The sequence below is a fragment of the Carassius gibelio genome, chromosome A7 (genome assembly GCF_023724105.1).
Source record: "Carassius gibelio isolate Cgi1373 ecotype wild population from Czech Republic chromosome A7, carGib1.2-hapl.c, whole genome shotgun sequence".
Taxonomy (NCBI): Eukaryota; Metazoa; Chordata; class Actinopteri; order Cypriniformes; family Cyprinidae; genus Carassius; species Carassius gibelio.
In genome coordinates this window covers 5,679,821-5,706,055 of record NC_068377.1, presented here as the reverse complement: position 1 = coordinate 5,706,055, position 26,235 = coordinate 5,679,821, and the positions used below count along the sequence as shown (strand labels likewise).

The 26,235-nt window shown below is 34.5% G+C and overlaps 1 protein-coding gene across 1 annotated transcript in view; it reads left to right on the top strand.

Annotated features, from left to right (window-relative positions):
* Positions 1 to 25,867, top strand: part of LOC128016491 (copine-7-like) — a 45,802-nt gene extending 19,935 nt beyond the window's left edge. Inside the window, exons 6-16 of the mRNA XM_052601019.1 lie at positions 2,155 to 2,238; positions 2,318 to 2,407; positions 2,964 to 3,062; positions 3,220 to 3,306; positions 4,703 to 4,762; positions 6,130 to 6,263; positions 18,812 to 18,866; positions 19,998 to 20,049; positions 21,033 to 21,166; positions 22,773 to 23,009; positions 24,347 to 25,867. Coding sequence (XP_052456979.1) covers positions 2,155 to 2,238; positions 2,318 to 2,407; positions 2,964 to 3,062; positions 3,220 to 3,306; positions 4,703 to 4,762; positions 6,130 to 6,263; positions 18,812 to 18,866; positions 19,998 to 20,049; positions 21,033 to 21,166; positions 22,773 to 23,009; positions 24,347 to 24,487 — 1,173 coding nt within the window. The 3' untranslated portion in view covers positions 24,488 to 25,867. The remainder of the gene's footprint in view (positions 1 to 2,154; positions 2,239 to 2,317; positions 2,408 to 2,963; positions 3,063 to 3,219; positions 3,307 to 4,702; positions 4,763 to 6,129; positions 6,264 to 18,811; positions 18,867 to 19,997; positions 20,050 to 21,032; positions 21,167 to 22,772; positions 23,010 to 24,346) is intronic.
* The last annotated feature ends 368 nt before the right edge of the window (positions 25,868 to 26,235 follow it).

The following is a 26,235-nucleotide window of genomic DNA, read 5'->3' as shown; positions in this document are numbered from 1 at the left end:
CAAAATGCCACTAAAGATGTTATCTATTTAGAACCTTAAATGTAGTATAGGAATAATGAACAGCCAGGAATCCTCAGTGCATATGAACTTCACAAATGCAATGACAGTTGCTAGAGGTGTGATGCATGTGATGAATGCCAACAAAAGACAAATCACATGTCTAAATCAGTCTTCACTCAAACCAGTGGCAAGATGTTACCTTGACAACCAGATAGTGGGGGCACCTCCTCTTTCAGCATCCCTGTGGAGATGTCACACACTAATGCAGCAAGAAATGGGGATATTAAACGCATTTTTTGCTCTACCAATTCACCTCTCACTTCCTTTATCTATGTGCCTCGTTCTCTCTCTCTCTCACATCTGCACACACTTAAGAACAAAGTCCTCTGGCTTCTCCAGAAAGCCTCAATTCAGAAAACTCATGTTTAATGATTGTTTCAGACAATATAGTTGATTTGATTGGGCACGCAATAATTGTGAAATGTGTTCATGGTTCCTTGACCAGTATCTTATTGCACACTTGTATTTTCTCTTTGCAATTTTTTTTTTAGCTCAAGAGCCCATGAAATTAGAATTTGTTTTTTTTTTCACCTTTAGTCCATGTTAGTTTTTAGACTATCCATATGGTAATATATCCCAAAAACCAGACAAAATATGCTCAGAAATTTAAGGTGCGGTCAAATTAGCCAAATTTCATAGCCAAAAAATATCCATTATCCATAGTCCACCCCAAGAATATATGGTCCTTTGGCGATGTTTCTGAAACACTGATATTACGTACCTTAATGTAAATTTTGTGGCAGCTTCAAAGTGAAATGTACAGTGAGTTGTGCTAAAATCGAGTTTGATATGTGACCAGTTTCACATGTTTTTTTTTTTTTTTAATGTTGTTTACAGGCAGATATTGCAGCAATTATGAATTCAGTTATCTGAGGCGTTTCACTAAAAGGTTAACGCTGCATTGTGTTGTTTTGTAAATAACATACCCCCTAAACCAAACCCTAAACATACCTGATCATGAAACAACAGGATATGTGATTTAAAAATGCATTAGTTGATGAAGATGTAGTATTTTAAATTACTTCTATGTGGGTTTGAGCTGTTTTTTCAAACCCTAGTTTCATAGGATTTATTTCAGAGTGCAACATTGTGTCGTGTGAGCACTGAGCAAACCTTCTGAGTTAGAAAACTCATATGTTTAAAGTTGTATATGTGATGCTAAAATTCAAAAGTATCGGCTTTCAAATCTTGCAGCGTTAAAATTGTTTTGTGGTCATAACAAAATGTTGTGCAAGAATGTGTTAAAGTTAGGCTTTCTTAATCAAAACTCTGACCCTGTTTTGGGGTCTGAGTTTTATCGCATCTAGTGTTAATTTCAAATGGAAACTGCAGCGATTTGTATGTATAGGTATGTGTATAAGTATTTTCAAAGAGCCTGGGTAGCTGTTATCAGTGGTGTCAATATTTGTGAAATCTTTGGAGAAATCTTTCACTCTCTTGCATTATTACAGATTGTATGGATTTCTATTGAAATTATTGGATTTCAGAAAATTCTCAATGGTAAACAATGGTAAAGGTGACTGCACCTTTAGAGTCAATTTTACAATCTTCACGCTGGGTAAATGGAACAGAATTATTAGCAATAGCAAACAAAGTTACATTTTTATTAGGGCTCTTAAAAGCAAGAGACTTTACTTCTGCTCAGGATAGAAGCCAGTGAACAATTTGGTGCACGTTCTCGTGGTGCCATTGGTCAACAAGTGTTGTGATGACACCACTTTCCAGATTGATTACACGTGTGAAATTTACAGCTCAGAAAAAAATCTGTATCCAGAACTGAATGTCCATGAGCTAAAATGACACATTTTAAATCATCTGTGCTTTTGCGCCAGCAGAGCAACTGTCATGTACATGAATGTGAATGCTAATAGATAGCATTCAAGAATAATAGATTTCCTTGAGATCAAGTAGCAAATAGATTTTGGGTGTGTTCAAAAAAGGACAAGTCCTTTGTCCTGTCCCAAATTCTTGTTGCACATCAATGCAGAAAAGAAGAGTGCATTCATAAATCGATGGGCTCTTTAAAATATTGTCTTCTGCATAATGTTCTCCTTTGAATGCTTGGACTGTATTGACATTCTCTTGTGACTGTAGGATCTCTTCAGCAAGTCAGATCCATTCTTGGAGATTTATCGGATCAATGATGATGAAACAGAACAGCTTGTACACAGAACTGAAGTAAGTAGTTCCACCACATGGAACAGTAATCTTTTTTTTTTTTTTTTGCTGTTCATAATTCTACATTTTGTATCTACAGGTGATTAAAAACAATCTGAACCCTGTGTGGGAACCCTTTAAGGTGTCTCTCATTTCTCTGTGCAGCTGTGACGATGAAAGGAAGTTGAAGGTGAATACTAAGGGAATTGGCATTCTATTATTCATGTTGTTCCAAAAATGTATGACTTAATTTCTTCTTAGGAGATGATCTGCAGAGTGTCTAAGATGTTATTTTTCTTACAATACAAATACATAGTAATCGGTGTCTGCCAAGTCCCAAAAAGAGCAAAAATAAAGCAGTCCTTGCAACTCATGCACTATTTTTCAAGTATAAAGAGATTCAGTAGTTTTTGGTTTTGAGAACAGATGGAAGGTTTGTTGTTTGCTGAAATTCTTCCCAAGTTTAAACCTGTGCAATTACAACTAAGACATTTGTTCCTCACATAAGTGATCTGGACCTCTGGTGATTTTATAGTGCTTTTTCCATATTATTTTGGAGTTTGATTGGTCACTGTCTACATCTGTTATACGAGAGCATCTTGGACATTCTGCTAAATAACTATTTTTGTGATTTGGTATGACAAAATTAGACATTTTGGATGAAATATTACTTTAAGATAAATAATGACAAGAATAAAACCAAAATTACATATGGAACCATAATTGTAATTTTCTGTAAAACGCAGTGCTTAGTCTGGGACTATGACTCGAGGGGAAAGCATGATTTCATTGGCGAATTCTACACTAATTTCAAAGAAATGCAGAAGATTTCCTCAGGGAACAAGGTCAGTGTGAGACATTCAGCCATACATTGGCATTTGATATCAGTCATAGCTGTTTCCTGGTGAGAACTAGAATGGATTAAAGAAATGTCATGACTTTTCTGTAGTGCCATCTTCAATTTTCAGCTCACCTCTTTGATCTCTTCCTATGCTCCTGAAGGTCACATGGGACTGCATCGATCCAAAATACAAACTGAAGAAGAAGAACTACAAGAACTCTGGTTTGGTTATTCTCAGCGATCTCAAGGTAAGAGTCTGACGGTCTATGTTTATGTGTATAGAGATTTTGTAGATATGCCATCCTTCTTTTAGGGATGTTAGTACTTGACTGGCCAACCAGCTGTGAATAAGAAATGTGTGATATATACATATATATATATATATATATATATATATATATATATAGGCCACTTTATTAGGTACACTTTTGTTACCACATCCCAAAGCTGCTCTATTGGATTGAGATCTGGTGACTGTGGAGGCCATTTGAATAAAGTGAACTCATTGTCATGTTCAAGAAACCAGTCTGAGATGATCTGAGCTTTGTGACATGGTGCATTATCCTGCTGGAAGTAGCCATCAGAAGATGGGTACACTGTACTCAGGCTGGCTATGGCATTTAAACGATGCTCAATTGGTACTAAGGGGTCCAAAGTGTGCCAAGAAAATATCCCATTACACCTCAGGCCTGAACGGTTGAGACAAAGCAGGATGGATCCATGCTTTAATGTTCTTTACGCCAAATTCTCACCCTACCATCTGAATGTCACCGCAGAAATCGAGACTCATGGCAACAGCTACGTTTTTCCAATCTTCTATTGTACAATTTTGGTGAGCCTGTGTGAATTGTAGTCTCCATTTCCTATTCTTATCTGACAGGAGCTTCACCTGGTGTGGTCTTCTGCTGCTGTAACCTATCTGTTTGAGGGTTCAACGTGTTGTGCATTCAAAGATGGTATTCTCCATACCTTGGTCATAATGAGTGGTTATTTGAGTTACTGTTGCCTTTCTATCATCTCTAACCAGTCTGCCCATTCTTCTCTGATGTCTGACATCAACAAAGCATTTTCGTCCACACAACTGGTGCTGACTGGATATTTTCTCTTTTTTGGACCATGCTCTGTAAACTCTAGAGATGGTTGTGAGTGAAAATCCCAGTAGATTAGCAGTTTATGAAATACCCAGACCAGCCTGTCTGGCACCAACAACCGTTCCACGTTCAAAGTCACTTAAATCCCCATTCTGATGCTCAGTTTAAATTTGGAAGTCATCTTCTCCACATCTAGATGCCTAAATGCATTGAGTTGTGGCATGTAATTGGCTGATTAGCAATTTGTGTTACCAAGCAATTGAACAGGTGTACCTAATTAAGTGGCCGGTGAGTGTGTGTGTGTGTGTGTGTATATGTATATATATATATATATATATATATATATATATATATATTATTTATTTATATATTTATTTATTTATTTATACATAGCTTGCTGAGCTTTAGTGATGGTTAAATTCCACAATACAAAGAGTGCAAGATGTGATGTTTATGTGAGAGGCTGTAGCATTGCAGATAGTGTTTTTTGGTGAGGCAGGGCGATAAATGTTGCAGGGTTTCTGAGACTCACCCTCCATTCTTCATTTTGCAGCTTCACAGAGTCTATTCCTTCCTGGACTACATCATGGGAGGCTGCCAAATACACTTCACAGTAAGTGGAAACAGCAGTGCGCTCCACATTTAGCATCACGATGCGATCCAGACCCTTCAAAGATTTACTGCCCATGTCCTCCAGCAAGCATGCAGATAATGATGCCAGACGTGCTGGACTGATAACTGCCACCTCATAGCAAATGCAGCTCATTTATAGTAGATTATACATGATTTTGTGAGTCAGACTGCATGTTCATTATGTTCTTAAGTATTTATTTTCCTTTTTTGCTAGTAAAAATCGCTTCTTAAAACAAGATTGAATATGTCATTTTGTCCCCATTCTCACACACACACATATTTATTTATATATATATATAAAATTTCTTTTTTTTTTTTTTTTTGACCAGCTGCTATTGAGTTTTATGTTGAGTATGTGATTGTTTCACAGCCGAAGGCAAAATAACAATTTAATATCTCCTCCAAACTGTTTTAAGACCCCCACCCTTATGCTCCCCTTAACAACAGAAAATGGGCCAAGATTATTAATGAATTCAATTGAATATTCATTATTTAAGTATCTGATTTCCCCTGTTACCTGTTAAATTAAAGCTAATCAGATGCCAAGCAGTGAAAGCCCCAGAGTGAATGGTTACAGTCAATGTTTTGGTGCAGTATTCACATACTGCATGATCTTTAGTTATGTCATTGAATGGTGTACTAGAACACAAAGATGAAGGCAGAAGGTAATCTTTATAATCACTTATAGAGAACAGCTACAACACTTCCAGTATGGATGAGACCCAACAACAATGAGCAGAAACAGAGCAACTCAAATACTCGAGCAAGCAAGGATAATTAACAACATACACCTGAGATGAATGACAACTAATCAGAAACCACAACAAGCAACTCAACATTGGAAATGTTGCAAACAGAAAACAAAGTCAAAACAAAGTCCCAACCGAACTGAAACCGTAACAAGTTAACAGTAATGCAGTATATGATATCAAGTGTTTATGGGCAATTTTTCTGTATTAAAGAGCATATGGTAGCTGTTTTTGTTGTTTTGGATTATAACATCTACTTGATGAATGACTATACAAACCGTATCAGCTCTAAACAAATAAAATGAACATACTGTCCATTTTAAGCACTTTAATTATTTATACAGATGGCTACTTGATTTCAGAACTGTTTTAGACAGGTTTTGCGTAATTTCCTAGGAAAGACAGCTCTTAAGTGTTTGGCTTTTTTGTAAACTGACATTCCCTTTCAATTGTCTACAATGGAGACAACTTTTGTTCCAGGCGTAAAACTAAAGTGATTAAACTTACGTGATGATCGATCGGATTATGTAACCCATTACATTTTTTGTCCTGCATTTCATGGTTTTATCAAGAGTGTGTCATGCAATTATCTCTTTAGGTTGCCATTGACTTCACAGCGTCCAATGGGGACCCTCGCAATAGCTGTTCCCTGCACTACATCAACCCATATCAGCCGAATGAGTATCTGAAAGCTTTGATAGCCGTGGGGGAGATCTGCCAGGATTATGACAGGTTAGTGCTGGTGTCTCTGCTGATGGAGGTGGACACTTTCACGTAAGCTTGCAGTTTTTATAAGCCGGAATTTAGTGTGTTTGGAATGACTCTGAAAGTTATTGATTATGCTGTAATGCACAAATCTATCGTGACATTGTTAGACTTTAAAGTTTAAGTAATTTTTCTTTAAATGCTTTTTATATGCTTTTTGTCACCGGCAGCACAGGTCATTGGTATTTTTAACCAATCTCTAAATAGCTATTTAGCCATTGTTTTAGGCGACTGTTGCATGTACTGTAATGCAAATGCAGCGTTCTTAAAAAGCATGCCAAAATGTAATGTAATCGAATGTTCGTTAAAGCAATAGTTCAGTCAGTTAAGTTAAGGGGTTAAAGCATATTAAATTTTTCTTAAAGTGCTAGTTAGTAAATTTGACGTTATATTTTAATCATATTTCAAAGACAATAGAATAATTAAAAACATAATAATTACATGTAAAGATGTACTTAAGTCCTGCTTAAGTGGGTCAAAAAGCACTCTAAAGTTCATATACATTTTATCTATATTACATTTTAATTTAATTGCAATTATCATGCAGGTGAACCCAAGTTGGCCCTAAGTATACAAATTGAAAGTATACTATTTCCATAATGATGATCTTTATAAAAGTATACTATTTTGTACTTCTTTTTCACAAGTGTTGGTCTAACATATTTTATATTTAAATGTATCCTACCATGAAAGTAAAATGGGTTGTGAATACACTTAGCCCCTTTCACACTGCACGTCGGACCCGGCATATTGCCGGAACATTGCTGGGTCGCCTTCTGTGTGAAAGCAAACACGTCCCAGGATTGATTCCGGCATTGAACCCGGGTCGGGGACCTAGTAACATTGGCGGGTTCAACCCGGCACGAGCGCTGTGTGAACAAAAGCCAGATCTATGGTTGTGTTGAAGTGATGATGCGCGTTATCGCGCGACTCTTTTACCGGCTGTTTTGAAGGAAGATGAACGTTTGCGATGAAATATATGTGCAACCTGAAGCAGAGATCAGTTAGTTCCTCAAATTCCGTGCTAACGCTGAGATCGCTCGCTTGCTTCAGTGAAAGTATAACGCGCCTAATGTTTTCAACTCATACATTACACGTCACGCCCTGATGTCACGTGTCGTTACGGGATCTTCACGGGTTGTGTGTGAAAGCACGCACATATCCCGGGTAATCACTGGCAGTGTGAAAGTGCAAAATCTAGCGACCCGGGAACAATTGCCGGAACACTCTAACCGTGTATTTGCCGGAATGGCATTGTGAAAGGGGCTTTTAAGACTCTTGGCCTGAATGTTATATATCCTTATATTAGAATGCATAGATAACCCAGTTCAAAGGTAAGCTGCTGAGATAAATGGCTCAAATAACTTAGACCTTGGTACAGTACTATGGGGATAACATTAGTAAGCTTGCCTGGAGGCTGTTGTTGACTTTGATGCTTTGTTGGTTAGCTTGGTCACTTTTTAATTTGTTTCTTGTACTGCAAGGTATCAGGGGACCATTCGATTCATTGACTGAGGCTGTGTCCTTCCTCTGAGCTACACCCTAATAACCCATGGCACCACAGCGACTGGTGCCAGAGACTCACCAGTGTCTGTAGAACAAAAAACACTGTGCTTGTGGAACCCCAGTGTGGGAGACAATAGGAAGAAATCTGAACCAACTAATCAGCCAAATACAATTTCCCTTTATTATTTGGTCTTTATTTTTCCAAACCGAACTGTGTGTGGGTGGTTAATATAGTTGCTGTATTCTCACTAATTGTGCGATGCTGCAATTTTTCACCTTCCCTTTTCCTGCCTGTTTCAGAAAATTTTACATTAGTTTCATTCCGGAAAGGCTTGCACTGTTTGTCTTTTAAACAGTCGTGTCCCACAATCATTGATTTGGTTCCTATTTTATTTAATGGTAGTTCTTAACTCACAATGACTAAATCAATATTTGCTCAAGTTGTTGCGGGCTTACTACAATTAGCCTCATAGGAGCTGGTTAATTACCATCGTAAACATTTATAATGAGATCTGTTTCAAAGGGAGGATTCTCTCTTCAGATCAAAGCCAGAGGAGTCAACAACTATATCTTTCTAATGAACTAAAAAGACGAAGCATTGTGATTAATGGAACAATTATGACGTATACATGAGGGTGTTTCTTCAAGTTTGGTGGCAAAACATTAGAGAGAATTCATTCTTCCGGTCCTTCCTCCTCATACTCAAGTCTCACAAGAGTTTCCAGATTGATGGAAAGCAACAGGAATGAGTGCAACCGACAATGGAAAGTGATGCTCTTTAGACTGTCAGTTGATGAGTTGATTTAACCGTGTTTTAATATGCCTCTGGTCATAGAGATGTTTAGATGAATGTCAAGGCTTCTTAGGGTGGGTAGAATCTGCGATCTCTGATCGAGTTTTTTTGCTAGCTTCCATGGATGTTTTCTGCTAACTGGCAAACTGGGGTGCCGAAAAACTATTGGGTAAATTGGTAGTATGTTGAATCATGTAGAGCAAAACAAAACCAGACATCCAGACACAAAAAAAACATTTCACAGTAGAATAACTCACTGTAGCATTTGCTTTTCGTAGAAAGTATGAATGGAACAGTACTTTCGGAGAAGTATGTGAACTTACTGAACTTTCTGCAAAGATATTGTATTTTAACAGTTACCGTTTTATGTATACAGTAAATTGCAATTCATATAAAACAATTACCGTATTTTCTGGACTATAAGTCACACTTTTTTTAATAGTTTGGCTGGTGCTGCGATTTATAGTCAGGTTCGACTTATCAAAATAAATTTGACATTAACCGAGAGAAATGAAACAAGAAAAAACATTACCGTCTACAGCCGTGAGAGGGCGCTCTATGCTGCTCACTGATCCTGTAGTCTACACTGAAAACATTGAGCGCCCTCTCGTGGCCTTAGACGGTAATGTTGTCTCTTGGTTCTTGGTTCTAAATAAATGCGACTTATAGTCCAGTGCGACTTATAGTCCGAAAAATATGGTAAATGAAATAACATTTTTCTGGAAACTGGAAAAAAATGTAAAATATAAAAATTCTTGCAGTTAAAAAGCCACGACACAAGTTAAAGAGTATGGTTGCTTCTGAAATCGAATATTTTCTGAGTCGAATCAGTGTTTACTTTGCAAACGTAAAAAAAATGATGTTCTGTATTAAAGTGTAAATGTGTGTGGCATGAATTTAATTGATACTATACAGTGGGGAAGTATGCGATTTTGCAACTCCTCTGATGTAGACATCTTGAATGATGCGAAAAAGATTTTATTTAGACTCTTGTTCAAACTTTTATTAACACACATACCGAAGCTCATCAAATATGGTAAACAGTAGCTAAACTGGACTTCCTTGACACATGAGAATAAACCTTGTGGAAGCTCATTCTTGTGTGACATGAAAAAAAAAAAAACATTATTGGTTCTCGCATGTCAAGTAAGCACATTTGAGCTTCTGTATAGCAAATTTGATGTGTGTTGATCAATGTTTATTAAAGCGTTCATATAAACAACTGGATTACGATATGGATTACTGTTACAATGTCTTTTTGTAACCTTTGATGCATAACATTTTTCAATGGATGGACATAAAGCATTAGATGATATTAAAAATATCTTTATTTATGTTTTGAAAATGAACAAAAGTCTCATGGGTTTGGAACAACATTAGGTTGAGTAAATGATAACAGAATATCCATTTTGGGTGAACTATTGGTTTAAGCACTACTGTAGTATATGGTATTTGCTGAAGGATGTTTGAAGTCCTCCTGGGTCGTACACCTACACTGTGTGGGTTCACTGATCAGGCTGAGAGGGTGTGTTACTCATCATCACACATCAGGTGATCACTTGAAGTTAAAAACAGGATGTATGTGATCATGCTAGTGGGACGGTGTGGGCTTGTTTTTTCTAGTGAGCTGCCTACACACTTAAAGAAGAAGTGAATTAAATTCTGCAGTTTCGATTCAAATTTCTACTGTAGGTTTGTTCATCACTGATCTGTACATTGAAAATATTGCTGTCAGTCATAAATTGCTAGAAAATGCACAATCACAAAGAAAGCAAATAACACATTAAATTACATTTGAGATTTTGAACAACTGAAATAGCATATTCCTGTAAAAAGTACTCCAGTAATATTTTAGTTATTTACAACTTTGAAATATTGTGTATAACTGTTATTCAATAGAACCGAGGATATACAGTTTAATAATGAGATACTGTAACATTTTTCAACTAGAATAGGTTTTTTTTTTTTTTTTTTGTGATAAACCAGGCCGGTCTCATTGTGTATAGATAGTATTTATACCTAATATCTACAAGTGCAAAAATGTACTTACATAATCTTGGGTTCTTCCACACATACATTACTTACATTTGCGTAGAAATTAAAAAGTACATTACTGATATACTAACAGCTAAATTGTAAATAATTTATGGGTAACACTTTCTATGAAGATTTCTAATACATTATAAGGGTATTCTTAAGGCACTATAATGAATGCATAATGCAGTATAAAAAACCTTATGTTATATCAATCATGAATATTCATTAAACCAGTTTTAATATATTGTAATATTTACTTATTTGGTTATCGCTTTTAAGAATATGAGGATTTATAACACAATGAACACGTTGCATCCACTTTTACAATGGATTATATTTCTCATAGTTATAATGTATAATAAGTCTCATATCTTGCCATTTTTCTTATTCTACTTTTCTCAAAACAGTCAAAGAACACTTATAAGTGGTAGTAGTAGTAGTAGTAATAATAATAATAATAATAAAAGTTTTTCAATCAAACTGCCATAAGATTGGATATCAGATCAGATGAATGTGTAATGACATATTTGATTTTAACTATTTTTATTGTAATAAACTTTTGATTATTTCGATGGTACCCTTTAGACAGCTGTTGATAAGTAACTCTGCAAACGCATATCCACTAGCAGTAAATGGAGTATTAGTATGTCAACCAACAGATAAACTGACTATAAGTGTCTTTGCAAGTACGTCAGCTTATTCTACCATACTAGATTCTGCCATTCTTGAGCATACTAATACACCTAATGAGAGTTAGCTGGCATGTAGTTGCAAAGTTGCTTATAGTCCATCAAAATAAAATGTAACCATATAAATCACTGAATTTTTTTCTGTTGAAGTGTTAAGCTCACATCAATTAATTGACATTAGCTCCATAGGAAACACTCAAATAACACTTAACACCTAACCACTCACAGGATGTAAGATACTGTGCAGATCTTAAACAATGTCAAGATATGATACAGTCAATTATACTGTAAATGAAGTAGATTTAATATGGTGTTCATTGTGTGTTATAAATATTCATAAATTTATAACCACAAATACGTAAGTATTATGACTAATTATAATTGCTGTTATGGTTATTCATGAGTTTATATTACATACTATGTGTATTTTTATAATGCATTATGCATTCATTATGATGCTTTAAGAATACCCTTATAATGTAGGCCTATTATAAATACGGGCTTCTTGGAAAGTGCTACCAATTTATGAATGAAAAATTTTACAATAGTACAAATACATGCTGTAATGGAGCCCAATGTGATTTTCCAAAATCATTGCCTAAATATTTGGCTATAACATACCAATAGCTAACAAAGCTTGTGATGTCTTCTGAAAAAGGAAATTGCTTTAGAACATTGTTCACCAATGGGTCCTCTGCAGTGAATGGGTGCCATTAGAATGAGAGTCCAAACAGCTGATAAAATCATCACAATAATCCACACGACTCAAGTGTGGATTATTATGATTATTTATTTTTTCCAGCTGTTGGGACTCATTCTGACGGCACCCATTCGCTGCAAAGGATCCATTGGTGAACAAGTGATGTAATGCTTAATTTGTCATGATTCTGCCTTCGTGTCCTGACTTTTCTCTAGTCTTGAGGCAGAATCATGACAGACCCGTGTTTTGTGTACAAGCACATGGCCTTGTCTTTGGGCCATGTGCTTGTGTTGTCTCGTTCCCTTGCCCCGCCCCCCTTGTTATCCTAGTCTTGTCGTGATTGCCTTATCTGTGCCACCTGTCGTGTCTTAATTAATTCTCCTATTTAGATCCCCTAGTGTGCTCTGTCTTTTGTCGGTTCATTGTTCCACACCGTGACTATTCCTACATGTGATTGTTTCTACAGATGTGTCTCTATATGTTTCTGTATCCTTGAAGAAGTCTTTGTATTACCGTGAGTGTTTGTTTGTAGTTAGAGTTTGGAGTCCTTGTTTATCTTGTCAGCCCAGTCCTGTTTAGTTATTTAGTCTTACCCTAGTCGTTGTTTTCCCCCTCGTGGGTTTTGTTTTCCCCTTTTTGTACAATAAATCCTGTGTTGGCACTTCCTGTCTGCATCTGAGTTCATCCCAACCCCCCTCCATATAACAAAATTTCTCTAAATTTGGTTCAATGAAGAAACAAACTCATTAGTCTGAGTAAATTTACATTTTTGGATGAATCATCTCTTTAACATATGAAAACATTTACATACATTGTGATTGCAGAGTTAGGGAAGCATGCATTAATTATTTAATCTTATTTTATGTGAGGGTAACAACTCTTTGTAGCTCTTATAGAAAGAGCTTGTGGAAATTGTTTTCTCGTGATATTCCTGTAACTGCAGCTCCATTTACAGATACACATGGCTTTGGGGGGATTTTCATCCCACTGCCTTTTTTCTGATAATGGTAGTGAAAATAAGAGGATATTGATTTAATTTTGCCTGCTTAATGCATCCTCTTAGTGGGAAGAGAAAATGGCAGAGAGAGAAAATGTACAAAATGGATGTTGCCTGAAATACACAGTCTTTCAGATGTAATAAATCTGTATCAGATAATATCAGCAACAAAAGTAACCACTGCGACCTAATCAGTTTCTAATTAAGAGTTTGTAATTCAAATACTGATTAGTTTGTGTCTGAGTGGTTGCATGCTTTCTGTGCAAGCCAGTAATTTTTTTAATCACTTTGGTAGCCCCCCCCCCCCCCCCAAAAAAAAAAAACACTCTGCTCAACATTTTTTTTATTTCTTACTACTGGTGCATTATTTGTTGCAGTTGTTTTTATGAGTTGTTAGAGAAAGTGTGATTTTGGCAAGCAGTGTCATGACTAATTTCACTTTTACTGCTGTATTGCACCCTGCAGGTTGTCCTTTGGGCTTTTATTAAAAGCAGGATTAGGCCTTTTACAGAAGCTTGTATTGGAGGAGACTCTGGATGGTCATCAGATTCTGCTGGAGATGTGCTGATGTGATCTCTACGAGGAGCCATGAAAAGAGTGCTGACCATTTCTCCTCTAGACTTGAGAGGGAGAGAGCAAGAAAATAGCTTATTTTCATAATTGTTCTGCTTATACAACCATTTGTGTCTCTTTGGACGGACAAATTGATATTCTCCAACTGCACAGATACAATAATATATGTACAGTACGTGTGTGTGTGCGTGTTAAATACATTTAAAAATATTGGCCAAATATATATATATATATATATATATATATATATATATATATATATATATATATATATACACACACACACACACACACACACACACACAAATGCCCCAATTTTTTTTTGAAAGTATATTTTAAATGTATAAATGACTTTTTAAAAGCATTTATTTTGTCCTCTATATATTTAAATCCAAGAAAAAATGCATTCACATATGTCACATTGGAAGCAAAAACTTGATTTGTAGTCTAACATGTGAACATATAACACATTTGAATAAGTTTCAGATAGGCCCATAATTTAAAATACTCCACAAATGCAATATCGCAAAATATAAACAATATTAAATTTTTTTAAAGAATTATAAATCTACTTTTGATCTCTAGTAGGCCATCCATATTTTTATTTAGCTTAAATGTAGATATAAATGTAGATTAAATACATTTAGAAATATATTGTGGTATGAAGGTTGAAACTTCACTGTTTACAACATATATTAGCATATATGTCAAATATATTTAGACAATAATTTAATTTTTTTTCATATGGGCCCGAAAGACACTATAACTGACAACATGTTTTTGACATTTGTTGCTGAATCTACCTGTTTGATTGTTTGAAACTTGAAATGAAGCTAAATTTTGAAGTTAAATTTCTGAATGGGATTAAGAATGCATGTGATTGAAGTAAGTAATATGGATGCACCTCTTGTGACCCAGTTTCACGGAGGCCTATGAGTAAGCTGAATGCTTTTTGGGAAGCTGAGAAGGCACTATTTTTTAATCATTTGGAAAGCAGTTGGCAGTGAGGGAAGAAGTCACAGTTGTCGGAACAGCTTGCCTCGCAATCACGGATGTGTGAATGTTAAGCATGTCAAGCATCATTTTATCAAACATATAAATCATCTTGATGGATTCAGCACATCATAAAATTCATTTGGAATGCTGAGAAAAGCAGGGAAGGCTCAAGAGCATGAAAATTATTTTACAGTTATAATTATTATAATTATTTTTTGGTTTTTGATTATTTTTATTTTATTTTTGGGGGGGTTTTGTATGTTAATCTCATTATTCTGGAGCAAGGTCTAAATGAGATAAGAGAATCTGTTTAGATATGCAATATGCAAAGACCCACATGGACTACTTTGATGATGTTTTTCTTACCTTTCTGGACATGGACAGTAACTGTACACACAGTTTCAATGGAGGGACTGAGAGCTCTCGGACTAAATCTAAAATATTTTAAACTGTGTTCCAAAGATAAACTGAGGTCTCATGGGTTTGGAACGACATGAGGGTGAGTTATTAATGACATAATTTAGATTTTTGGGTGAACTAAACCTTTAAGTCTGGTACACAATAACTTAAGAATTGCACCGGGAAACTTAACTCTGGCTCAGAAATTGCTTTTCATTGCCAGAAGATGCATCTTAATTGAATTAAAGACAAATGACCATAAATTGTTTCAATGGTTTCAAGAGATTTACAGTATACTTCCATTTGAAATAATTAGTGCATCACTTAAAGGGAATGTGGATAATTTTAGAACTATCTGTTCTCTTTTTTTTCATATATATATATATATATATATATTCCTGTTAAAAACCAATAAGCATTCAGTTAATGATATATATATATATATATATAAAACTTTTAAAAAATAAAAACACAATTTTAACTGAAATAAATATAAATAAATAAAGCTAGTAAATATGCTAGTTTAATTTTAAGTTTTGCGGAAATTTTCAAAGCCTAGTCCTGCTGATCAATTTCACTCGTGTCTCTTTTCTCATGAGGAAATTTGTCTCTTTGACCCATAGCAACCATGATTTAGATTTTTTGCTTTTTGGGATTTTACTAAAATGTTTAAAATCTTTTCCAGACTGATTTGTACAAAATTTCCATGCTTTCTCATTGGAGCGGCAGTTGTATGCTATATGCTTTTATTACTAAAATCTTAATCCGTGATTAGAAATGTTTCTATTTGTTCTTTGGGGCATATTCCAGTTTAGAAATTGTCTAGCCATGTGTGAAAATTAGCGACATTTGGAAGCGAGGTGGTGCTCAGCCATTTAAACTACAGATTCCTATCAAATTTCATACTCATTTACCAGTCTTACACACATGATGTTTCTCTAACCCACCTGCAAAGTTTTGTCAAGTCAATTACTTTAACAGTTTATAGGGAAAACAGAAACATAGTTATTTCTTTAGTTTGTGTCTATCAGTTAATGCTTTCATTATTCGCTCTCATTTGATGTCAACCCTGTATTATTTTCCTTCTTTTTTTCTTGAGAATACACAGACATGATATATTTTAGAGCTACAGTATAACTTGAGAGCTAAGACTATCATATTGCTTCAGAAGACATTAATATTTTGAATCAGATTTTATTTTTATATTTTCGGTTTTCATTTTAATTATAGTACATAAAACATAAAACATTATTTTATTTTAGCTGGTAACTTTAAAGCCTATATGTAATGCATTATTCAAGTATTTAAAGCATTAATTATGTCTCCTAATGCACATTATAATGCATTGTATGATCTCATGAATAGCTGAAATCAATTATAACACATTAATTGTTCTGTTGTAATACCTTTATAATATTACATTTCATTAAAACACAACAAATAACTACTTTCAGATGTAACAAGGAATCTGCAAATATTATAAACCATTTTAACTTTTGGTCACACTTTATTTTAAGGTCTAACTATTAACTATGACTTTTGCCTTAATATACTTGTAATTTGCTGCTAAATAATAGTTAGTAAGGTAGTTGTTAAATTTAGGAGTGGGGTAGGTTTAAGGGATTATATTATCATGCAGAATAAGTGATTAATATGCTCTTTATAAGCACCAATATACAGCCAGTATGCTAGTAATATGCATGCTAATAAGCAAGTTGTTAATAGTGATAACTGGTTCATAAACTAAAGTGTTACCTGTTATTTATGAACAGATATAATGCATTATAACATGCATTAAACAAACCTTTATGTTTTATTATGCATAAAGACTATAAATTTACTTGATTACAATTCAGTAAACACAAGTAATGCCTTCTGGGATGTGTTCTTCCACCCAGGTTTGCCAAGGATCATTCATTTGATGAAAAAACTAAATACAAATCTGCATTTCTATCATTATGCGTTTCTGAAGCCAATAAAACCATTTAAACTTCAAAGACTTAAAAAAATAATCATAATTCAAATATCAATCAAGACATTTTCAATCAAGACTTTTCTAGTTAAAAATGAGTCATATGGATTTCCATGATTTATTTTACGTTATTATTATTCTACTTCCTTTTATTTGAATATATTCAAATTATGCATCCTGTTTACAACCTCACTTCAAATTCAACTCCGATTTAGCAACTCAAGCATTCTCAATTCAGTTGTGAATGAGGAACAACCTTGCAAAAAGTTTTGTGCTCAAAAAAATTTGTGATTTTAACTTCGCCCACAAATGCTGTTTGCAAAAAGATACTCCAAACTTGGCTCAGCTGTGATTTATTCAGATCAATTCAGCTTTTGGAGCAAGAGAAGGTAGCACTGATTGGCTGGCATTGGTGGCCTCTGGTGACAGCTATCAGAATGATGTTACCTCATCTAGCTTTCATTAGCAAAAGAAAGACAAGCTCTGTGCCTGTGGCTATCGTGTTTCTCCTGTCTCAGCTCTCTGCTGCACGGCTCTGTGATTCTGACCCCATGATACCCTTCCTCTCTCCGTCACACAGCTGTGAGTTGTCACCTTTTGAGTGATCAGCTGTGTGGATCTGCTGTCCTGCTGTTTCTGTGCCTTCTCCTCTCCCTCTGGAGTTTCTTTCATCCCTACTACACGCTCCATATATAATATGATCTTTTACACACCTCTGCCCTCCACAGTACACCGTGTTCACCCTATTGATATTTGAATCTTGTTATGCTGGTGGGGTATTTGTTGATATTAAGCCCTGTGTGTGATTATGTGGAAGGGGTTTTGATGATTAAAATATTTGAGAAAGGACCTAAGGGGTTGTACACAGAAAGTTTGGAAAAAGTTATGTAAACATCCATTACTGTAGGGGTTAAAGGGATAGTACACCCAAAAATGAAAACATTAGCATTTACTCACCTTCAAGTTGTTCCAAACCTGCATGAGTTTATTTCTTCCATTGAACACAAAAGAAGATATTTTGATAATATCTTCAACTGAAGTCAATCAACTTTTTGGTTACCAACATTCTTCAAAATATTGAAGCCATCAGTGAAATGAGTGACTTGTTAGACTTTCAAAAATTACAAATCATGAGAGTCTGTTTAGCAGGAGCGTTTGTAACCTTAAAGGGTTAGTTCACCCAAAAATGAAAATGTTGTCATTAATCACTTACCCCCATGTTGTTCCAAACCAGTAAAAGCTCTGTTCATCTTCAGAACACAATTGAAGATATTTTGGATGAAAACCTGGAGGCTTGAGACTGTCCCATAGACTTCCAAGTAAATAACAGTGTCAAGTTCTAAGAATGGTATGAGAGTTGTATGCAGAATACTCCATCTGCCATCAGACATGGAATCTGGGTTATATGAAGTGACGGGAACACTTTTTGTAAGCGAAGAAAACAAAAATAATTAAGACCCTGTCTCCACAAAAACCAACCAGAGAGAACTACAAGTCTTCACAAGCAGTAACTGCTCAAATGTTAACCACAGACACCAATGCTGAAATTAAAAAAGACTGTGTCATGATCTTCATATATGTACTTCAGCATCTGCACTGCATGGCCAGACAAGTCACCTGACATGAATAATATCAAACAATTGTAGGCAGTTTTGGAGAGAAGAGTGCGAAGCTCATACCCTCCTTTAGCATTTCTAAATCAACTGGCAGATGTTCTTATAGACAACATTCAACTGCAGACTATTAAAAGGTTCTATGAATCTTTTCTAAGAAGCTTGGAAGCTGTGTTTAGGCTTTAAAAAATCATTTCCAATGTGTTTTATTTATTAATACATTTATTTATCTCATCACAGTGACAAACGATTCTCTGCTTTGGGATTCGGGGCAAGAATTCCACCTAAATATGAGGTAAAAGACCCTGTTTATTTTATCTTTTTAATAAAAAAATAAAATAATATACTGCATGCATTCATGTGAGGTCCTGTAAAAGAAGTGTACTTAAGTCTCAACAGAAATGACATTAAACTATATATTACTGCTTATATCCTTGTTAGTACATTCGGCAGAAATTTCATAGTTACTTCTATTGTCTTTAATTAAATTTAATTGATGTGTACTGTTGAATGTACCGACAAGCATTTTTGCTAAACTAAAAAATACTTTAATACCATTTGTATTGAAATCTGTGTGTCACGTAAATTAAATGATGAAGTTGCAATTAAGTACATTTAAAATATCTAAATTTTAAATTTTAAATATCTAAAATATCAAGTACTTTACAAGTGCTATGTAGTATGTTAGTCAACACATTGAAATTAACTTTAAAGCATGGCAAGAGATTATTAAAACAAATAATTAACATTGCACTTTAAAGTTAAACCTATACATATATAAGTATTTGTAATTTTCTATATTTGGTAGACCAGCAAAACACAGTTTCTGGCACTCTGTATCTTAAAAATGCAAAGTCATAACTTGTTTTAGTTTTATTTACAGTCTCTCTCTCTATTGCTCTCGCTCTCATACAATATGTAATAACTTCATAGAAGAAATGGCTAATCCCACATAATTAAAATAATAACAGCTTGCAAAGGTTTCCCTGAGTGTTGACAGTAAACTGTCACAGGACTTCATTTTATGGCTTGTTTGTTCTGGCAGATTGCACTGCACTAGTTATCAGCTCTATTTCCCTTTCAAGGAAATGCAAAAATAATAGTTATATTCGGAACAAAATAAAATCAATTGCAATATAATGTGTGCTACAAAAGTACCAGAGGGAGCCCACAGTGACAGTGATTGTTGCTTACAATGGAATATATGTAGAGTGGAAGCTATTTTGTTTTAGCATCATCATCATTTGGTAATTTCATGCAGTATTGCAGAAAGTATCTTTCTTAGAAGCATGCAAATATGCCTAACCAGTACTGCATGAGTCATTGATGGAGGATTTATGACCTTGAATTAGGTCTTTAACCAGCAAACAGGTGTCTAATAGCATGCCAAACAAGCCTGACTGTGTTTTCCTTCTCCAAACTACAGGTGTCTCATGACTTTGCCATAAATTTCAACACGGAGGACGATGAATGTGAAGGTCAGAGCGACAAGCACTTTGTATGCTAGTGAGGGAACATCTCATGGGGACTGAAGAGAGACAATCAGTAAAGCTTTAGTAACAGAGTAAAAGAAGTTCACTCACAAATAAAAAGTCTATCATCATTTACCCTCACTGATGTTTCAAACTTTATGTGACTTACTTTCTTCTGTGGAACACAAAAGGAGAAATTTTGAGGAATGGCCACACTCATATTTATTCTATTTAGAGAAGAAAAATGTCAGTAAAGCTTTTACTTAAAGCCTTTATATGTAATGCATTATATATATATATATATATATATATATATATATATATATATATATATATATATATATATATATATATATATATATATATATATATATATATATATATATATATATATATATATATATATTACTATTATACACTATTATATAAACTACTACTTATATAATGCACCTTATAATTCATTGTGTAATCTGGAATATTTGTAACCACAGTTATGATATACTTATCTATTCATTGTCACACCTTTAGAAAGAATATTGCGTAATGCACATAAAAAGCGACCAATTTCAGATGTAACAAGAAATCTGCAAATATTATTATACATTTAATTTTGATTACAATTATTTGTGAAAATTATTTGTGCATTGCAACATACATTATGAATACCTTTATAATGCATTATACATAAAGGCTTCAAGTAATGTCATATGGTTTTGGAACAGCATGAGGGTGAGTAAATAATGACTGCATTTTAATTTCTGGGTGAACAGTTCTGTTAACACTCAGAGAATGTGTGAACACTGTGGCAAATCTTGGGCTTGCTTCAGTCCTTTCTACAAAAGAAAGAGAGCTCCAAGTCAGTCTCTTGATTCCAATATCTTCTGCCAATACTTCAGCACTGCTCTCAGTAGCCCGTCGAGACAGAGAGAGAAATACAAATAAGCCTCCAGAACAGAAGTTTTAGTCGTGTCCCCTCTCTCTCTGATCAGAGATCCAGGGGGTTGTGGAAGCCTACCAAAACTGCCTGCCCAAGATCCAGCTCTACGGTCCCACTAATGTGGCTCCCATCATCAGCAGAATAGCTAAGCTGGCGGCTGGGAAAGAGCCCATCAAAGATGCTTCTGTGAGTATCTTTAAAGTTTCCGTTTATGGCACGGCACTGAAAGGGAAATTCATTAAAAATAGACACAGAGGAATTGTGCAATCGGTTAATGGCAGAAACACGGCCACAGAAGTACTGCTGGTGGATATTTGCATGGGGATATTCCTGAGTGGATTCTATGTTGTGGAAGATGCAGCTGACGATCATGATCTGGCATACTTCACTGAGACTGTACAGTATTTCTCCAACACTGCTCTTCATATACTTTAAAATGTATTTTTACATCATGTGTCTGGATATGTGCCAGGTTATAACATACCTAGACATAACTACAACAACAACAACATTCAATAAAAATGTATTGAATGAATGTTTGGAATTTAAAAAAAATCTATTATATATATATATATATATATATATATATATATATATATATATATATATATATATATATATATATATATATATATATATATATATATATATGTAAATATATTGTTATTAAGCAGCAGTTAATCCTCACCCTATCAAGATCATCAAGACTTTCCACTTCAGAGTGATTATATCTATGTTATATACAGTATACTATAATCAAATTTTCTTTTCAATGAAAGGAATTCATTTTATGTGATTTAATGCAAATATGCATGAAGTATGCATGCTGGAATTGATTTTGTATCTGGGCTGCAGGTGAAATGTGAGATAAAACTGGATTTTGTGCTGGATTATATGCAGCTCCTTAAAGTGGTTTCATGATTTTGCCATTGACTATTATTTGGGGTCTTTATCTTATGTCCTTGGCTTTGAAAATTTTAGATCCAAATAAAACCCCCCCAAAAGGATTTTTCAACTGATTATCTGGAGGGCTTATTTGGTAATTAATGCAGCTAAAACTCATTTAGAGCTCTTTTAAGTCCCTTTACATGCCATTAAATGGTCTTGGGTCAAATATTTGCCCTCAAGCTTAGCAATTATCTATGCATTGCTCTATTTCATTGCTGTCTTCTGCACACCATGTCCTTGTGATGATCTACATTTATTATTTAATCTTACGTCAACCCCTTCCCCAAAAAGTGATCATTTTTCAGTAAATGAGCTCTGTGAGATCAATGTTCAGAAACCAGGCCATTCATTCCAGCTGTAGATATTGAATGTTTAATGTTGACAGGACCTCTGGGATGTTCAGGCCAGTAAATATTGCTAATTTTAGCCCACTGACTGCCTGTTTTAGAAGGGCATCCAATATTCTGTTCATGACTATTGAGACATTTAAAGGAATAGTTCACCCATAAAACAGAATTCAGTTCTACTCATGTTGTTCCAAACCCAAATTATGTTATTTTTCTTGTTAAGTAGTTAAATTTTTAAAGAATCATTTGTGGTCATTTTATTTTATTTAAAATAGTTTTTACATTTTTGGAGGGCTTTTTATGCTTAATAAATTGATTTGTACCACTGAAAAAAAATAATACAGGTTAAGAACAAAAAAAGGGTCAGTAATGAAAATGTCAAATTATTTCATTGGAAGTGAATGCTTAGTAGTGTATGAACCTCCAGACAAGTTTATAACATTGTATAATAAAACAGTCAATATACCTGATATACCAATATACCTTTTCTCTGCCAGCTGTATCATATCCTGCTGATCCTCACAGACGGGGTGGTGACAGACATGGCCGATACACGGGAGGCCATTGTTCGGGCCTCCTACCAGCCAATGTCCATCATCATAGTGGGAGTGGGGAACGCTGACTTCACGGACATGGAGATCCTTGATGGGGATGATGGAGTCCTGCGCTCACCCAAAGGGGAACCCGTCTTGAGGGACATCGTCCAGTTTGTGCCCTTCAGAGACTTTAAAACGGTCAGTTTTCCTCAGTTCTTTGAAACTGACAGTTTGCAAATGAAAGTAAATATTTTTATTATCTCAGAATGAAGGTGTCTGATGAGCTAGATTTGAGAAAAATAAATAACTAAATAACTAAATCATTTCATGTTATTATGCAGGAGTTATTTTAATCCTCACCTTATAAAAAATATCATAAATTATAAAATATATAAAATATATTCAAAATAATTGAGATTAGATAATTTTTAATAAGAAATCATATTTTGTGATACAAACTAATACTGATATATGTATGAATATATATATATATATATATATATATATATATATATATATATATATATATATATATATATATATATATATATATATATATATATATATATTGGAAGTGTGAGATGTAAAGTCATAAATTCAGAAAAATTTATCAAGATTACAAAAAATAAAGTAGAAATTCTGATTGTGAATTATAGCATTGTTGGTAGCTCTTTATTTTACAGTCCTGTTCCTCATGTACATACTATGTACTTATAATAGTAATTACAATAACTATGTAATAACTAGGTACTAACCCTGAACCTTCCCCTAAACCTAACCCCACCCCATTGTAGTTACCTTGTATTACCAGAACTTTCTTAGATAAATACACTGTAAGTACACTATAAGTACATGTTAGTACACGTACTGTAAAATAAAGTGCAACTGCATTGTTAAATATAACATTGCAATTTATGAGAAAATAAAGTCGCAGTTATATTTTAATTTATTTTCTCTGGGGAGGAAACAAGCTTTCATAAACAGTAATAATCTAGACAATACACACACACAACAGATAATATAGTACAATACATATAAACTTTTACTTAAGTGCGTGTTGACATTTAGGTTCAGGTAAATGAAAGTATAGTAATTACAATGGATCTGAAATGTGAAAAAGACATTTGCAAACTATATATATAAATGGCCTTAAAATTTATAAAGCACATTTAACACATTGTAAAAGCAGCCATGGATGCCTTGCATAAATAGCATGGTGAATGAAGCAGGCAGTGAAGCGAATCAACATTGTGGAACATTCCAGTGGTGCATTTGGGCAGAAACGGCTCTAAGAGCGTCACAGTTTCTTCAAAAGAGCTGATTCTTCTCCCCACTGATGTGCACAAAAGAGAAAGCATTTATTTTAGAGAAGTGAGGATTAAACATGTGGTAAATACTCTACCAAACAATTCAAATGACAAATTGTACTTTTTCCTCATGCCTTTGTTTAAAAACAATTTAATTTGGTTGATTTCCTATTTTTCACTGTTAATGTTTTCCCCTCACGGAGGCCAATAAAAGTGTGACTTTTGCAGGCTTCACCAGCTGCACTGGCAAAGTGTGTCCTAGCGGAGGTGCCTAAACAGGTAGTGGAGTACTTCAGTCACAAGGCCATACCGCCGATAAACCCAGTGCTGAATTCAACCCCCAACTCCATCGCCAACACACCTGAATAACACTCAGCCTGCGGTCCAGTCCAGTGACAGGGCTGCCCTGCCACAACATACAGTATACACTGTCATCCTGACTACGTTTTGTTCATTCAAAAAGCGGTTTGGATCATGGTCTCCGGATCTTGCCCTTTACACCATTACTGCTGTCCAAGCATGCAAACTGGAGTCCTTTTCCCCTCTGCTTTTCATAAGAGCAGAAAGAACATTGAATTCCCATCAGGACCAGGCCTTCTGATCCCCGCTGACTCTTTTCAACTTCACACGGCCACTCCTGCTTTCTGCTGTTTTGTATGCCTTTCAGAGCTTCGCCTGCTCTGCCTGTTTTCATTTCTGGACTTCGGAGAACTGAAACAGATATGTCAAAAAACATACAGTACTGTGTAAAATGAAGACTTAATCTATAGATAATAGCATGTATGTTCACGAAACGAGTTTGCTTTGGTTTTGCTGCACAAGTATGCATAGTTAATTGCTAAAATCATCATTTTTGTGTAAAGATAATGGGTGTGTGAGAATGGCCATCAAATGACTAATTAGTCAGGATGACTAGTTTTAAATATTTTAGTGGTGGTGCTTGAATTAGCATGCTGACAGAGCGCTGTTCAGTTTGTAACGATAAAACCCTTTTGGATAAGCTGCATCTTCAAGTCCATCGCCTTTAAGACACCGGCAACACAGCCATTCACATGCAAACAGGTCTTTGGTTGATGTTTCGTGATGTTTTTTAAGCATCTAGCACCATGAACATTATTAAGGAGCAAATTAAAAAGAGTTGTTTATGGAAAAATACATTTTAAAATGTTGCAGTCAGTTTCATTCTGTTGTGTCGAGCATGAATGTGTCTGATGTCAACACCTGCTTACAAACATGTCTAATTAGTGGACATGAAATAAGCTAACAGAAATGATACAGGACTTCTTCAAGAAATATTATTTGAATTGTCAGTAAGTTGCCTGAGAAAATGTTGAAATTTTCACATTCTGTCTACAAATCTGTGTCAATGCACTGATTCAAATTATTTTATCGCTTGTTTAAATTATTTGTGGAAACACTTGAACATTGCCAAGAGGAAAAAAAAAATGCCACAGGCACTCAATCACGAGAGAAGTGCACAAATCTCTGCTCTTATTAAAAAGACGAAGTGTGTATTTTCTGAGCCTATAGAAGAACCAAAATGATTTCTTAATGCTGTAATTCTGTTGTTTTCAGACCATTTTAAATACACTCTCCTCTGTCACTACACTATAATCTGTCATTAGTGGGCCAAACAAATAGTCCCACCCCAACCTCACTCCACATATGTATGGCATGTCTACCCTTGTGAAAAAGAAGTAAACTTGTCTCAACAGTGCTTTTAATGTAAAAAAAAAAAAAAAAAAATATATATATATATATATATATATATATATATATATATATATATATATATATATATATATATATATACTTGTAGTGAGTATACTTAGGGCAAACTTTCAAAAAATGTAGCTTAACACCTTTTCAAAAGTTCACTTTGTAATAATTTTAAGTGTTTCTTTAAAATACATTTTAAATCAATATGTTTTAATTATCTTTTGTCATGTTTTAAAGAAGTATACTTATTTTGATAAAATAATATAAAGTACTTGATAAAGTACATGATTATATACAATATTTTATATAAATATAACAAATATTATTTATTATGTGTATTATATTGGAACTTCATCACAAATATGTAATTACAAATATATTTAAATATACAATATACA